General features: G+C 43.8%; 1 protein-coding gene across 1 annotated transcript in view; it reads right to left on the bottom strand.

Moving 5' to 3' along the window:
* LOC120559298 (plexin-A1-like) overlaps positions 1-18,349 on the bottom strand; it is a 296,826-nt gene that overhangs the window by 233,996 nt on the left and 44,481 nt on the right. Inside the window, 1 exon segment of the mRNA XM_039800924.1 lies at positions 16,816-18,223. Coding sequence (XP_039656858.1) covers positions 16,816-18,000 — 1,185 coding nt within the window. The 5' untranslated portion in view covers positions 18,001-18,223.

Raw genomic sequence — 18,349 nt, 5'->3', positions numbered from 1 at the left:
TAAGCACAAGAAGCAAAAGACACCATTTGTCACAACTAGCCTTTGTAACAGTATTCAAATGGGAAAATAAAGTTGCTTGATTATTGGTACTGAATCTTGATTATGTAAGAATGGAGTTAGCTGTCATCAACATAGGTGATGGATCTACCAATACTGTATAATGGAGCACTGGGGCTAATCACAATGAATGGCACATGAGGTTTTTATCTGTTCTCGTTTAAAGGTAACTTGTGGAGTTCTTTGTTGGCAACTGGTAGCACAATTGAGCATCGTTGTGGGTCATTATTTTGTTTGCATCTTGTGCTTTTAGTAGCATGCAAACAAAGTCTCAAATGCACAAAATGTTCAAAGCTTAATGAGAGAAGCATAGTAATGTGCCTGTAAAGACAGGGGAGAAGATTGCAGGTGTCCTGGCGGCTGAGCGGTTAGCGATACCATTTTACCATAACTGCAACGTTCCCCGTTTTCCTTGGAAAAATGAAAGCAACAAATAAAATGAAGATAGCAAATGAAAATGCAGTTTTTGCAATTTTGAAAAATTCAAAAAAAATCTGCTTTAAAATTGTTTAAACGCATTCAACGATCACTCAAGGATAAACACAAAGCGTAAATGTTATTTTTTTGATCACAAGAAAAATCCACATGGTACATTTCATAAGTAAGTACCAAAAGGGAAAACTTCCCCAAAAGTAGTGTTTTCCTTTATGGTTTGGTACATCACTATTGGTATTAATTAGGGCTGTACAGAATAGTTTGAAGCTTCATCCATAAGGTTGACATTTGAATTCTAAATCAACATTGTGTTGGGCGATTGGACGAATATATCGGGGATTGGAGTACATTAATAGTTATCGTATTTTTTGGCGATTTTGTCATTTTATTTCGCTAATGTCAGTGGTTTTTCTCACCGCCGAGCAGCGCCTCTCGCTCGGCTCTCACAAAGAGGCCAGCAACAGCAGAGAGAGACAGCAGGGGAAAACAGCGCGTAGAGCCAGGACATTTTCACATCTAACTTGGTGAATTGAGGGTTTAGTTGGACCAAACCAGAGCTGCTGACTGTTGGAACAGTGAAAAAACTAATCGAGACAATGTTGGTGAAATGTATCTTGTTTCTGTCGAGTTTGTCTGGAGTGTGTTTTCCTCAGTTAACGAGGCAATTGTGCTAGTTTTAGTTCGGTGAAAGAGAGAAACTTGAATTCGGCAGGTGTACAATTGTATTGTATACAGCCATAGTAATACTAATTGTTGTAAGTAATATTATAAACTTGTTTTAACCATTACCACACATGAAAAATAACGAAAAATGATATTTTGTTCCCTCATTTGGCAAATTATCTTCAAAAATCTTCCACTCTAAATCTCTCTTAGCTTAGCCATTCCCTTCACGCTGTAATATATCCGGCAAAACAGCTGAACATTTGACCGTCTTAGCAGAACTGGCATCACTGATTTGATTTTAGCAAGCAAAGGGCCACTAAGACCATTGGGTACTATTTGGTTACTTCATCACTGACATTGGAGGGAACTGCCTGCTCCTGATTTCTGCATACCGAACAGGGCATCACTGTCCGGATGCTTTTAATTCTTTTGGTAAATGTTTTTTTTTACTTTTCTGTGAGTCCATGAGTGAGGGGGAGGCCCTTTGACATTTTAGCATCTGTTGTTTTGGCTTGGGTGAAATGAGGAGCATTAAGTTGGAGATGAAGGGAGAGCCTGGCAGCAAGGATATGTGCTCTGGTGGAACGAAAAGCTGCAGGCGAACAGAGAGAGAGAGAGAGGGAGAGGGAGAGACAGAGAGAGAGAGAGACTTCAGCCCCATAGGCCAGAGGCAGAGGAATAGCTGGGATGCCAAGAGATCAACATTTATTTTGCAGCTAGATTTATTCCACAAAGTTTCCTTGCTCTGTTGGTTTCATCTTCTCTACACATACAGTACGTCTATCTTCTTTTCTTCCATTCTTGGATTCCTCCATTATTTTCTCTCATTCCTTTCTTTATCTCGCTTTCTTTTTCTCCATTTCCTTCACTCCCCCCTCTGTGATTGAAAACAGATGTGCCAATGCGAGGAGCTTAAACATTTTAAATGAAAACATACAAAGCTTGACTGACCTGCAACCATGATGTGTAAACGCGTGTGTGTTTGTGTGTGTGTGTGTGTGTGTGTGCGTGCGTGCGTGCGTGCGTGCGTGTGTGTGTGCGTGCGTGCGTGCGTGTGTGTGTGTGAATATTTAGAGATTGCAATACCAGTTACCTTTTCTTTCGTTCCCTCTTCCCTACTCTCCTGAATATATGCATCAACACAAGCAGGTAAAAAATGGAAAATAAAATAGGAAATGATCTGCCCCAGGCCTGGCAACAATCACACACAGTTGTCGAACTTACCCTCTAATGTCTTTCCCTTTCCCTTCCTCCCCCCCATTATTTAACACCGGGATCGGTGCATGCAGGAAGCCTCAACATCTCCAATATTTGTCACACTCAATATACTTTAAAACACCTTAAAACATTCTTTTGGGATAATTGCTTTAATTGCAGAGTGTAAACGAGGAGGCAGTATCGTGAATGCGAGCCTATTGCTTTCAGTGCCACACTGGTGAATTCAGAAACAAGGTGGAGCAGATTTTTTAAATCCCTGCTGGTCTCTGCAGTTGTCAAGACTGAATCCCTGTAGGGATAATTTTCTGGGTCATAATTTCATAAAAGGTGCAGAAAAACAAAACGTTCTAGAGGAATTCCAGAGAGACAGAGCTGTGTGGGAAGACAGGGCTTGGCTCCAGCACTCCAGTGTCAGTTGGCCATATAGGTTAATGTGCCACAGTGGGACAGCAGCTCGCTTTACCTCAGATGGCCTCGGCCATCCACTGAGCTAATTCCACATGGAAAGCTCCAGTCTGGCATGTCACTTTTCTGGCACAGTTTGTTTGTTGACAGCAGTGAAGCACACTTTGAACATGCTGTAAATGTGTATTTTCATCTTTATGTATGTAGTGTTTGCCGTGTAATTCAAAGTAGAATTGTGAGGCTCTGAATGACTTTGATCTTAATCTAAATTGAGGATTCCATGGATCCACAATTCCTAAATGTCACTTTATGCTCATGGGGATTGTTTTATATTTTGTGGTTAAAGAAAAATAATGAAAGCATCCGACAGTTTTGCCAGCTGGTATATCAAAACTTTAATGTTCCATATTTCAGCTGCATTTGAGTCAGATACAAATGTGTTATTCCAAGCTTTTCACCCTGTAATTTCTTTACAGGTATTTTCGTCTCATCTAATTTTATATATTATGAGCCTCTATCTGGTATCATTTATAGTACGTGCAATCATATCTTAAAGTAATAATATAACCGTGTCTGTGTGTTTGTCTGGATGTCTGCATTTCTACATAGAGAACTAAATAGATCTCTAGAGGTGTAGAGAGATATTATCCTAGGATCGGTATCGGGCCTGTTTCCGTGCATAGGGCTGGGTACCGAATTCAATACTTTTCAGGCCTCGACCGAAATGCTTCTATCGAGTACTGAAAAATGCCTCGTCATTCAATAACCAGTTTCAATACCTAAGGAGTAAATCTCATCAGCCTAAGTTGGCCAATAAGCATGCAGCATGCTTCTACCAACATCTAATAATACTTGTGATTGGCTGTCTAACGTAACGTTACACATCGTAGAGGCATGCAGGAAAAACGCTATGTTGCGCACAGAGACAGGGCTCACATAGTAGTGTAGGAGCTGAAAATTAAATTTGTGTAATCTGTAATGTTGTTATTTATTTTTGTTTTATAAAATAGGTATCAAAAAAAGTATCGTTTAGGAACTGGTATCGACGTCACGGTATTGGTGTCAGTGCCGGTATCGAGCATTCTTGAACCATACCCAGCCCTATTCGTGGATACTTGTTATGGATTGCTATCGGCCCAAATAATCCAGATCGAATGCCGATCCTTTCTTTACTCTGCTGTGTCTGGTCCACCTCAGTTTGCTATGACACATCTGCTACTCCTTGGCCTTCATTTACCAAATGTAGGCAAACATCACAGCTGGACGTTGGCCAAAATGCTCTTTCTATGTAACACAAGCCAGATGATGCTCTTTAAACCACGCTGTCCATCTGAGCACTGCAGACTATAATCTGTGTAATCTGAATTGAAGCCTTCCCTGACAGCTATAATCCAATTATTACAGCCCACTACAGGGATTTACCCAAATATGGCAGCCTGTGAGAAGCACTGTACTGCTGTGGGGTGAAAGTGGTAGGCACAGACTGACACAGGAGGGTGGAGTGTGCTGACTATACAGGCGCATACTGTAGCTCCAACTACACACACATATGCTTATGACAATACACACACGCAGATATGCAATGGCTTGTTGAGCACAATTTATTCAGAACAACAAGTCCTCCAAACCAAAGGACGATATAGGTTTATTCCTACCCTCTAATACGACCCGCTGGACATTATCTGTCCTCATATCTAAACAACAGAACGTACTGTAACGGTCGCGGTTTTAAACGCGTCGTCAAAGTTGTGAAACGGTGGCACTTTGGTTAAGTTTAGGCACAAAAAACTACTTGGTTGGGTTTAGGCACCACAACTACTTTGTTACGTTTACAAAAGATTGTGGTTTGGGTTTAAATCAGTATATTTGTTAGGTTACTTAAGTTCCGGTTTTGCACATGACGCAGAATGTGATGTAGAACGGGACGTAATCACGTTTGTTCTGTAAATTTTAAAAAAACTCGCCGGAATTCGAACCCCAGTCTCCTGGGTAAAAGACCTGTGTGTGACTCTATCCACCACCCCAACCTGCCTCCTATAGTTCCTCACCCTAATTCCTGTTTTTCTCCTGTAATAATTACAGGAGGCCACTTGAGGGCGCCGCCACTATAAACGTTAACATGAGTCGTAACCGCTGCTTGAACAAACGACCTACGGGAGCGTTTTTCGGAGAGGACAGTCTCTAACAGAATCATGAGTGAATGCAAGGCTTATTTTGTTGTTGGATACATTTTTGTACTGTAAGTATTTCATATTTTGCTCAACAACTTCAGCCAAATACTTAAGAGACAACAACTGGAAAATCATGTTTAAGATACATAACTGAACAACCCAAAACACTGGAGGTAAAGGTTATTTTTAGACCTCTTATGATTAAAGACAGAGTTGGTAACTATTTCCAGTATACACATTTTTATAATATTGTTTGAAATTGCCTTTACACCCCGACAGCGATAAAATAATTGATGGGCTCTAAAAAAGGAGCGAAAAAGATCCGTCACCTGTAGCTGCTGTAATCCTGTAAAAACTCCCACCAATCACTGCCTCGCGGTCCGCTTGAAAAGAACCAATCAAATGCCTCCTTGTCCCGCTGAGCATACTCCACCCCTCCTGTACGAGCCTGAACTCAATGCGTGTCGTCGCCGCATTGCCAACAGTAGTCGTGTTTGTTTCAAACATTCAGTATGATAATATTCAGTGTTTGCTTGCCGGTGAATTAGAGATGAAGTAAAACTGCGCTCCTTTCTCCGCTGTGCTCTGAAGCAGCGACCCAGCGGTGCTCCGGCATGTCTGTATGCGGGTCGGACATAGACCGTAAAAGAATGGACACAGCGACGCCTTAGACTTCACCGGAGACCAGTGAAGTCTATCAGAAGCACTTTTCCGGTGAGGGCTGAGCGTTACTGCGCAGCCTCAAACTGAGCTTGACGACGTGAGCAACCTGTCTGAAAGTTGTAAGTCTTCTGGTAGCTGTGCCAAGAGAAATCTCAATCATTCCCAATCTTGCAGAGACGGAGAGCGTAGGTATATGTAAGGTGATAACATAGGCACAGGCTAATTATTGGTAACTAAAATGCTAGTTAACATTAGTAATTAAACTTAAACAGCTAATGTAAGTCGAAACTGCCTGCGAGATTCTCCTGTACTATACGGTAATTTATCTACGCGACAGTAATTCGCGTGGTTATGACACAATCGTTAGCCTATTTTTACAAAAACTGCTGCTACGGAGCCATAACGTGACATACAAGGTAATGCAGCCTTTTTATACATTGTTGTGTTTCTTTAGAAATAAACAATGGACAAATAGAGTCTTTAAATGCTTCAGATGTAAAGTTATTTGCTGTCAAAGTGACGGCAAAATGAATGGGAGTCAGTGGAATGCTAACGGGAGGTGATGGCATGTTAGCCTAAGAGTCTCCCCATAGGAGGTACGCTTTCCGGATGCCCGGATGGGGTCAGAGTCCCGAGGGCAGGGGGAGGGGTTAGACGGAGCCCGAGGAGATGCTACTTTCAAATCTCGCTAACTAATCAACATAAACAACCCTGCCTTTAAGTTTTTTTTTTTTATTTGTATTTTTTAAACAAATATTTGAGATACAAGTCATGCTGATGAAATGCTGATGAAAAGCGTTAGTGGAATTAATTTCAAATGTATACTTTGCCGTATAAAAAAAAAACGAATATTGAAAAGATTGCAGTGTGTGTCTGTGTGTGTATGCAGGCGCATGCACGCAGACACGCACGCAGACAGGCATCTCCACACACAACAATATGAAGCCAAAACATGTCTTATGGGCTTTACCTCCTTTCACAGCGCCTGGTGAGCAGCTAGCAGGAAAAACCAAACACAGCTGGGACAGCCTGCTTTACACACACACACACACACACACACACACACACACACACACACACACAAAGATGTACACCCCTGCATTCACACATGCACACATATATGAATAATTAAAGAAACAAATGCATTAATGAATGTTTGCACAAACAAACATGCACACATATACAAACACAGCATAAATGCCCATCAATAAATAATTACACTCTTCATTAGATGCTGCAGGTCAGCAGTTTGTGAGTGTGCTGCAGAGATTTGTGTCCAGGGCGACCAGCACAGGTTTGGGTAAAGGGAAGAAGTTATTGCCTTTTTGACCCAGTTAGGTTAGCTATAGAAGGCATGCATTAGCCTTCCAGTGTGTTCTGTTCCCTCTGAGCAGATTGTTTGGTGGACTCATAAATTATATTTGACACAGGGACGAGCATAGTTTAGGGTTTAGAGAATTGTTGCACCACTTAACCACGTTTCATTTCAGTCTTTCTTGACACAGATGAGCTGTTCGTTTCAAAATGTGGCACTCTGATACTAAGGTTCTTAAACGGTTTCAGCTCAGCGTTCAGTCGGAAATCTCGTCCAGACTACTGGTGAGTTTCTGAGGAAGAAAAGGTCACTTTAGGTCCAACTCATACAGCTTTAAGGCTAAGCAGCCACACGCTCCAAAATACTGACACTCTCAAGAGCCTATAGCAGCCATTAATCCATGTTGGCAAGTGTGAGAGTTAACAATGAACACCACTCACTGTGCAGTAAATTTAGTTCACAGGCACCAATCCATTCTGTAGTTGGATCTGAGAAGTTCCCCTATTGAGAATTCACTATAAGTTTGAAGGATTTCACAGCACGGTGGGCACCATGTGATTCAGCCCGAGGGCGGAAAATATCACAAGACAAAAACATTATGGGGAAGTGTTACAGCTGAAGTCATTACAATGCCTCAAGGTATGTCATATTTTGCTGCGTCATGCATCAACATGTCTCAAGAGGCAGGAGTGAAAACTGCACCTCATCAAACAGTGTTTCCCTCAATGGGCTCTATTCTACACAGCATTTGACAGCAATTCACCTCGGCACTGTATGTATTTATCACTACACCGCCAGGAAAATTCATCTTTACAAGTCACTTAGTCTCCCACCGAGTCATAAAAACTTTTCTTTCTTCCTGTGGCATGAGATAACACCATCTGTTCTCAGGGTGGTTTCACCTCTTCAAGAAACAATGAGCGCCATTCACCAACTGTTCTTAAGAAAGAAAGTTCTTCTTAAAACCCACTTGCGCAGTTTTCACAAACATTCTGACATTCACCAATGTTTTCATATTTGGAATTTGTTCTTAGGTAAGAACATAATCTGACATGTTTTTTTTGCAAAACAATTGGTTGTTGTGTTGTTTTTTTATCATATTAGAGGAATTTGAATTACAATAATATTTCTTATCGTCTACAATATGTCTTTTAAAGGTCCCATGACATGGTGCTCTTTGTATGCTTTTATATAGGCCTTAGTGGTCCCCTAATATAGGGCTGCACGATTATGGCCAAAATGATAATCACGATTATTTTGATCAATATTGAGATCACGATTAATTATCACGATTATTTGTTGATTTTAGCCAAAACAAAATTTTATTGTCACATAATTATATAATTATAACTGCTTTTACATCCATTTTGTGCTACATTCCTACTAATACATCCATATTGTGCTACATTCTTCCTTTATTGAAGGATATTGTGAAGGAGTATGCCATTTCAGCTGTTGTGCGACCGCTTTCCACACATGCATGTTTGCCGTGAAAGATACAGGCAACACAATTTTCTGTTCACGTTAACGGCGCATATGGTGCCCGGTATCTACCAGACGAAATAGCTACACGGATTTCTGTGGCTCATTACACTGCCACTTACATGTCTGCGTTGCGCTCTGATGCTCCGAAACCCACGTTAGAGGCAACATAAACATCGCTGAATGTCACGCTAGTAAACACTAATAACACGTTACACAGCAGGTAACGTTAGCCTACCGTTAGCCACAGTAGTAACTGGATTAAACACGGCTAAAATGCTGACTGCTAAACAGTGTAGTGTGTCTGTATTTCACTGTAGGTTTCCAACAGCGGGACGTCCAACAGTCTGCTGCTAAAGCTATGAGCTAAAAGATACAAACTAGCACTGGTCACTGCTGTTGTCTGAAAAACAACACAGAAGGGACAAAACGTTGCGTTTACTGGTAAACTGGTAAACATCGTGACCGGCTTATGATGAACGACTGCTACCTGTTGTGGAATATTCCTCACGTTACTCTGTCCTCTGTGACTGTCTACATCTAGAAACTAAGCTGCGCGGTGCAGGCAGGGAACAGCTCTGATTGGCTCATGGAGACATGTGATCAAACAGTGGTTTATGGAGCGCTAGATTGGCTTTGCAAAAACTGTTCTATGAACGGAATGACGCATTTTAAATCGCTCGATCACGCAAATTTGATCGTGGGAAGCCAAAATCGTGATCGTGATTAAAATTCTATTAATTGTGCAGCCCTACCCTAATACTGTATCTTAAGTCTCTTTCCCGAAATTCAGCCTCGGTGCAGAATTACAGCCACTAGAGCCAGTCCCACAATGAGCTTTCCTTAGCACGTGCCATTTCTGTGTCTTATTGAGGGGGCAAGGTGGAGGGTGGGGGTGTGGCCTTGACCAACTGCCACTTTGCTCGTTTGAAAGCCATGATGTCTCTCTCTCTCATGGGTGGCCCAAATTCTCAGGGCGGGCAAAGCAGAGAAAGGGGAGGTAACCTAAGATTCCAGATCGGCCCATCTGAGCTTTCATTTTCTCAAAGGCAGAGCAGGATACCCAGGGCTCGGTTTACACCTATCACCATTTCAAGCCACTGGGGGACCATAGGCAGGCTGGGGGGAACGCATATTAACATTAAAAAACCTCATAAAGTGAAATTTTCATGCCATGGGACCTTTAAAAGAAATTTAACTAAACGCTTCAATATATATTAGTTATGTTAATTTGGGAAGTAGGCCTATTTCAAAGAACCAGCTAATAACATAGTTGCTCCTCTTTTGCTCATTCAACCAGGACAGTTTCATAATCATCCAAGCCAACTGGAAGTGCTCCAACTGCAGGTCAGAAAACATTGCCTTGGCTTAAAATGTATGGGACGTTTACTTCCAGTAACCGAAATACCTGAAATAGCTTCCCCCACTCCAACACTCTATAAATAATAATAATAATAATAATAATAATAATAATAAAATATAAAATACACAGAATTCTTCAAAAGACTGAGCTCGCTAGGGGTGGCGATACGGTATCGATACACAGACGCCAAGTATCGATGTATTATTATATATGTGTTGGTCAGTTTGTCTGCTTGACAATCCCATTTTGCAGCAATATCTTGAAATATATCTTTTTAGATAAAACAGATGTTGACAAAGTTTCCTTTTGGGGACATAATTTGAAATTGGGAAAAATTTGAAGTTGGATGGATATCGCACTATGTTTTAAAATCGCAATAATATCATATCGTGACAAGTATCGTGATGATACCGTATTGTGAGCCCTCTAGAGCTCGCAAGAACAAACCTGTCAGTTTTGCAGATATCACGGAAATATACCGCTCAACATCCCTTATCCAAATGTCTACTAGCCAGGAGAAGAGGTTATCTAGGTCATTGTAGAGTTAACTGTATGCCAGGAAATATTAGTGTGCATGATGCAAGCACAGCCATTAGAGCCTTGAGATTCCCCACCCAGCAGGCCCAAAGCATGATGCAATGTGGGTGATCTGTCCACTGAGGCACACGGTAATAACACTGAAGATACAATTGAGCGACAAAGAAAGAAGCAGTGAGAACGAACCCACACACACACACACACACACACACACACACACACACACACACAAACAAACACACACATCAGCCGCCTGGAAGACAGGATAGAAATAGACTATAATCCTGGCCAGCAGTGATCAACACTGATAAATATTAATAAACTCTATTATGCTCAGAGAGAAAAAGAGACAGAGTGAGCGAGAGAAAAGATAGAGGAAGAGAAGGACAGAGAGGGGTAGATTAAGAGACAGAGAGGGCAATAACAAAAGAGTCTTCTTGCTCTCTGTTATTGCAGCCAATATTCCCCCTGTCGTCCACCTTGTGGTTTTGCAGACAATGCAACAACACACGCACGCACACACACACACACACACACACACACATATACACACTTCTTATTATCGGCCCATTGTTTGTTCCCTCTGTTGTTTTGTCCCTCTTCTTTGGAGGCCAGGATAAGAGGTGGGCACGCACACACACACACACACACACACACACACACACACACACACACACACACACAAATGAGCACACAAAAGTATACAGAGAGGGAGAGACGCAGAAAAAAGGGAGAAAAAGGGAGTCCTACACACACATAGAGGATAGTATCTCCCTCTCTCTGTCTGAATCAGCCTCATTAGTCATGCTGAGGCTGTAGCGTTGCTGGTCGGCCTGCTTACAGAGCTGTAGAGCTGGACGGCAGCCCACAGCCAGCGAAGGTCACCCACCACTCCGTTTAACTCCCAGAAGACCAACACTGGCCTCCTCCTGATAATGAGTAGACATAAAGATGCACAGGGAGAGAGCTGCGTTTGGAGCCACGCCCATCGTGGTGTGGAGCTGTGGGTGAAAAGGCCGCTCGCTCACCCAGACCCAAAACTACTTGGGCCGACTCACAGACACATAAACCTGTTGCCATGCATCCCGAGTAATTAATCCGATTGTAAGATCTAAGATCTACAAGAAAAGCACATGATCATGCTCCAAAGTGAAAAAGTGATGAGGCAAGATGTGAAGTTATAAGGAGCAGCCTATTTCTATCACTTATATCGCTGAACAACTGAATTCAGGGCGATTCCAACATGTGTTTGACATACAATACGTATTCCCATTTCACTAAGTTATGACTCGGAGATGTTAGACATAATGCATCAATCGGGTTCTTAGGGTTGATAGTAGGGATGTCCCGATCAGCTTTTTTGAACCCTGTGCCCGATCCGATTTTCTAAATATTGAATATCTACCGATACCGAATCCCGATCTGATTAATGTATTTTTAAAGATATTTTTAGGGGGGCTTCTTTCCCTTTATTTCAGAGTGATAGACAGGAAAGGTGGGAGAGATGGGGGATGGCACACGGCAAAGGGCCACAGGTAGCAAGTAGCGACTACGACTCTAGAGTCATAGTGAGAGAAACAAAGTGTCTCCCCTGTTCTTTCTGACCACATTGGGAAATCTGTAGAAGGAAAAGTTAACCCTCTCCTTGATTCCATGTTGTGTATGGAGAAGGAGAAATGCAACGCAACGTGATCGGGCCAATCACAGTTGTTGCGCTCTGCGTCGGCGTGTTGTGTGGTTACATTTTTGAGAGGTGCACGTCAAGCAGCGGCGTAGGGTCTGTATCTCCACGTACCTACGTGTGTATTTACGGCATCGATTTAACGCAGAAGCATAAATTGGTCTTCACTACTGCAGTATGTCGGCTCCAGGGGAAAACAGCCTGTAAGCGTGGTAGAGAATTGAAGTAATCCGCTTCTGTAAAGACGGATGACTAAGAAAGACGGACTTGAAAGTGCTGGCATCCGGTCTCACGGCAGTTCGTGTAAATGTCCATGTTATTCTTAATCTATTGATACGTGTTCATGGAGACGTTTTTCTCGTTTTTTACGTGTAACTGTCATGTTATTTTTTACGTGTAAATGTCACATTATTTTCTCGGGGAAAGGACGCCGGGAGGTGGCCGAAAAGGTCGCTCCATAAGATGGGAGGCGGCCGCGAGGCGGCCTGCTGGGGACCAGCCGGGAGGCGGCCGAAAAGGTCGCTCCATAAGCCGGGAGGCGCCCGCGAGGCGGCCTGCTGGGGACCCGCCGGGAGGCGGCCGAAAAGGACGCTCCATAAGCCGGGAGGTGCCCGCGAGACGGCCCGCGAGGTGGCCCGCTGGGGACGCCCCACAATAACGGGATGGCGGAGGTTGGGTTTAGGAAAAAACTTACGGGGAAAGCGCGCCTTAGAGCGGAAAAGGGCGACACGCCGGGGAAAGGGCGCTAAACACGCCGGAGACGCGCCACAATAACGCGGGACAAAACGCCACACGCCTGGTCCACACGCCATCCCGGGAAACAAAGCGCCGCAAAACGGGACGCCGATCTCGCTCGTCGCCGGGTGAAAGTCCTGTGTTGTTTGACCCATCCACCACCCCGACCAACCTCCCTACACGGATTTTCGGCTTTTTATATTACTCCCTACAATTTTGTGCTGTGGCCACGAAATATGCTTCCCATTGAAATACATTACTTCACATTTTCGTGTTGTCCACCACGTAAAAAACGACAAAAACGTCTCCGTGAACACGTATCAATAGATTCAAATAACGTCACATTTACACAAACTTCCATGAGACCGGGCTGGGCATCCAGGCGCTTTGGCAGTGTGTCTGTGGTGCAGGGCGTGTGTGATTAAAGGCGGCGATCACTATAAACTAATGTAAACGATCGGAGTAAGGTAATCGGGGAATGGCGATCCCCGATCAGTTAAAAAATGCCCATATCGGCTCCGATCTGATACTTGCGATGGGGACAACCCTAGTTGATAGCCACATTCATGCTGGATGTTGAGCAGCAGCCCTTACAGATCATGAACGAAGGAACGTTTTCTTGCTTACAGCCGGGCCATTGTCCATCTGTCTTGCCACATTTCTGTCCATTTCGCTTTCAGTGTCCCCTTTCTCCTCTGCATTTCACCTCACTCAGTTGTTTTACTATTATTCTATTTTCCCTCACACAATATGTTCACTCTTCCGTTACAAACCACAACGCAAACCGAGCAAAATACCTCTCAAATGTGACAGGACATTGTAGCACAAATGCAAGATGAAATGTCCCTCCTGTTTTGTGGGTTTCATATGAGTTACCGTCAATATACACTGGAGTGCTGCCTCTCAACTCAGATCATGGATGACATTGTAAAGACCCTCAAGGACTAAAACATCCTACAAATGACTTCCTCTCCTATATATCGCCTTATTCCAGCTGAGCCGTAACAGGAAAATTAGAATTGGACTTGGACTGATTTCAAGTCAATTTTAGACCGGGTGTAGAATGATGACCATAAAGTCCTTCCCTTTTAGTAGCTATAAACCTGATACAAGCGGGTAATGATAACCCACTGCCATAAGAATGAGAGTCCTATAATAATCTGTAGTGAAGGTGAAAAGTTTGACATCTTTTACAATACTAAAAATCTATAATAGACCATCATAGAGCGCCGTTTTTGTGCTGTACACCGTGATGAGGTTTGATAGCCTCCAGGTAGTGTCTGAGTGTTGGCTGACTGACCCAACCTTGTCTCTTGGTATGAGCCAATATAAAAAGTTTCCACATGACACAGGCGCAGAGGCAGAGGGCTGTCACCGCTCTCGTCAGGAAACGCCAAACGTGCCTGTACGAGGAGATGATGAATTCATCACAGCGGCGTCCCGGAGCGAGCTCAGCTGACACGACCTTGATCGATCGCAGGCAGAACGACAGATGGCCATAAAGGACGATCATGTAACTGTACGCTCATTAGCATAATCGCATGCACATACAGTACACTTTATACTACCAGGCCACATGGCGCTCGCACAGCAGCGCTGGGCTTGGGACAGAGATACAATGTTGTTTTTGTTGTTGTCTCGAAGTGGAACACTTAATAATAAAATTAAATTAGCAAATATAACAAGAACGTGCTGGATGAGATTCAGTTATTTGAAAATAAAAAAATTAGTTTTTTTGTGATTATAGCAGTTCAAGTCGCGTAATTACGTCACTTCATAACATTCCCATGGCAACAGGGGAAAATGGCTGCTCTTGTGTGAAGTAAACGCAACATTTTTCAACTTTCTGCTAAGATATATGTGACTTTTTTGCAACGAAAATGCGGGGATTATGAAATCATGCAAGCCCCGCATATTTTGCACATACATGTGCAGTTACTCTTCCACTACATTGAGGAACAGAGGCGTCAGAATGCGCAATGGAGCGATCAATGCGCCATTGCAGCCAGGTAGCCTTTTGGATATAGCTTTTTTTTCACGCTTATGATTGGCCAACATGTTTGAACAGGATTTTCTTTCCAGAAAGAACTCGGGAAAAACACGGTTGTCAAAAAGACCTAAAAAACTAAATTATATTAATCAAGTAGCTATCAACCAAGAGTCTATAAATTGTTTCTTTCATCTCTTCCTCACATCTTCCCTTCTCCTCTCCCTTTCTTCTTCAACAGTGCCCTCTATCCACATCCTCCGTTCCGTCCAATACTTCCCACCAACCAACGAATCCCGCTTTCTTTCATTCCCGAACGCTCCGCTCCCCTCTTTCACTGGCATCATCTGTTCCCTTCACATTGTATTTCCAGATCACATCCAGGCACTGGCTTTACACACTAAGTCACTCTAGACCTCATCACTCAGTGGAAAGTCAAGGAGAGGGCAGAGAGAGATGGTGAAAGAGCAAAGGCTTGAGAGAGAGAGAGAGAGAGAGAGAGAGAGAGAGAGAGAGAGAGAGAGAGAGAGAGAGAGAGAGAGAGAGAGGGGACAACAGGGAAGAAGCTGAAGAGGAGCAAAAGGAGCAACAATGTAAAAATAAGGGAGGTTAAAATGAAAGGCAAAGAAAAGAGGTCAGGGAGAGAAGTTGGGGAAGGGAAATGGAGAGAAGCAACGCAAGTAAAAGGCAGATAAAAGAAGGAGCAGAGGGAGAATGGGGTTAGCAAAATGAAAGAAATCTTTATGCAAAGGATGGGGCTTGAGTGAAAAAAAAAAAAAAAAAAACAAAAAAAAAAAAAAAAGAGATGGAGACAAAGAGCAGTGAATCAGAGAGATTATGGAGGTATTGTTAGGTTGGTTCACCACGACTGAATAACAGAAGGTGAGACCAGGTGAATTATTCATGAGCATACAGGGCTGTGTGTGTGTGTGTGTGTGTGTGTGTGTGTGTGTGTGTGTGTGTGTGTGTGTGAGATGTGACATGTGGGTGACACACACACTAACACAATGTCTCTTGGGCACCCTTAGGTCAGCTCATCTATGAGGAAAAGGAAAGACAAGCCACCCACAACCTGCGGACAGTCTAAATTAATCCTAAAAAAAAAAAAATAGACAGAGGCTAGTCCTCAGGCTGAATGAGTCTGGATACATTTTAACAATACGTTGTTCATTTATGATATTTCAGTGGTAGGAGATTCCCATCTGCAGTACTTAACAATCAAAAGTGAATTTACTACATTGCTGGTAAATATATTATGTACTTATGTGCATCTTTTTACTCATACTCTTAGCATAAATATACTCCCTCTGTTATACTCTGATAGTGCTACAATGCTGGATTGTAAGCAACAGCATTTATTCCATGTGTCACTAATTGTGCAATCACACCTACACGTTGGTTGCTTTGGCCCAAACCAGAATGGAAAATATGACTTTGTTGCATTAAGGAATTTGTTGAGATTCATACTTTCCACTTCCAGGTTAACCAGGGAAACTTAAATAGATGAACAAGCAGTTTAAAGTTTTGGTGACCTGCCATCCTGCCATGTAGCCAGGGTGGAGATTTGGGCTTTGGCGGTGAGAGTATGGGGGCGAACTGTGTTCAATTTCCGGAAATTTCAGTTCAACATTAAACTAATGTTGGAATTCACCCCAAACATTGCCTTCAGGGTTTTTCCCATACAGTTTGGCTTCGATTCGGTTCTAACTACTGAGAAATTGCCAGGCAGTTCTCCAAGAACCACATAGTTAGCTGCATATTCAGGCCTTTAAAGTGCAATTATTTGAAACCACCCAACATCCCATTTCTCACAGCCAAACTGAACTTATAGAGTAAATGCTGAAGAATGAACACACCCTAAACCCATGGCCACTAAAAGGCGTTTGGCAAGGTTCAAGGTAAAAACAAGCTGTCCAACCCAACCTTATTACGGGAACTACAAGCTGTGCTTGATACTTAAAGTGATGTGAGGCTATTCTGTGTTTTCAATTATAAAGGAACACATGCACACACAACCACAAGCCAAAACAATCAGGAATCACAGAATTTTCATGACTACTGATGATCACAAAAACACCTCTGGGAGCCTCAAACACTCACCGAGTTGATGCAGGCCAGCTCCTTGTTGAGCAGCCAGGGCAGGGAGAGTTTCCCCTCTCCTCTGTAGCACGACTGAATCCTCTCTTTAATCTTCTCCTTTATCCGTCTCATTGTGAACAGACACAAAGCCGACTCCTTGGGCGGCTTGGCTCTGTTCTTCTGACCCTGGGCGAACACGGTAAACAGAACCTCCTCATGCTCTGAAATGCCAAGTGAACGGGCCAGACGGGTTCCCGGCCGGGCCAAGTAAGCATCCTGAACCAAGCGGTACTCCACTCCGTCCTTGGTGCAGCCGATGGGGAACTCAACGTAGGAGTAGAACTTCGGATCGTCGACGCACAGGCGGACGATTTTAGAGGTGAAGAACTGTTCGCTGCTTGCGTCTGGCGAGGTGAGCTGGGTGTCGAGCTGTAAGGTCAGATAATACACAAACTGCTCGCTGTTGAAGCCGTAGATGTAGTAGATGTCAAACGCCGGGAACTTGGAGAGCGTGTCTGAGGGGATCTTCAGCTGCGAGGAGACAAACTCGTCCTGGTAGACGAAGCTGAACATGTCGGCGTTCTCCTCGTTGGACATCAACTTGCGGCTCGACAGCGTCGGGAAGTACTCCGATTTCCCATCAATGGGAGTGCCGACGAAGAGCTTCCCACCTCCGCCGAAAAGATCCGGGGAGATCACGACACCTGACATGGTGGCTGCCTCGGCGACGCTGGATAGATAATGCTCTTTGCGGTGGTGGGGCTCGCCGAGCTTGAACAAATCATCCAGACGCAGGAACTGGCATATTCCCTGGGAAGTACTCCCACAGGCAATTAAGCGGTTGTGGGCAGCATCAAGTAGCAGGAGTTTATTGACGTTAGAGGTCTGCACCAGCTCGTGGGGGCAGGACTGGACACCGGGCGGAGGGTAACAGCGAGGGTTGTCCGTGACCGGGCCAGTAACATGGCTCCGAAGCTTGGTCAGGTTGCTGGACAGCTTGTAGATCCAGTTGACAGCGCCCAGGTAGACCTCGCCCGTTTTGTTGTGAACCACCAAATGTGTGAGGCCTCCTTCCGGCGGGAAGAAGGAGAGGAGGGAGGAGGTGGAGGAAGAGGAGGAAGGAGCGGATGTGGAGCTCATGGGCAGGGACAGGAGAAGGAAGAGGATGGGAAGGATGAGAAGAGGTTGGTTGAGGTGGGAGGACATGGCGGTGAGGGGGAGGGGAAGGGAAGGTGTGAGCGAGTGGGTGTCGGTGTGTATTTTTGGAGTGTGTAATCCTCTACAGGTTCAGTCAGTGCCTTTTTAGGACTGCGGGTTACGAAAGAAGGGTTTCCAAGCAGTCGACTTTCCTCGTTCTCTTTTTCCTCCTTTCTCCGTCGTCGTTTTTATAACCTCATCGCCTGGTCCTCAGCCTCGTCTGCCACCAGCCCTGAGAAAGAACAAACAAAATCTTAGCAAACAAAGATGTCAATACGTTTGCAGACTTGTGTTTTTGCACTTCCAGAGATGTGACAAAAAGGAGTCATTCGTTTGTACTGAAATGACAAGACACTAA

This window comes from Perca fluviatilis, chromosome 5, assembly GCF_010015445.1.
Source record: "Perca fluviatilis chromosome 5, GENO_Pfluv_1.0, whole genome shotgun sequence".
NCBI classification, from domain to species: Eukaryota; Metazoa; Chordata; class Actinopteri; order Perciformes; family Percidae; genus Perca; species Perca fluviatilis.
Note: the sequence above shows the minus strand (reverse complement) of the source record. Positions and strands in the feature narration are given on the sequence as shown.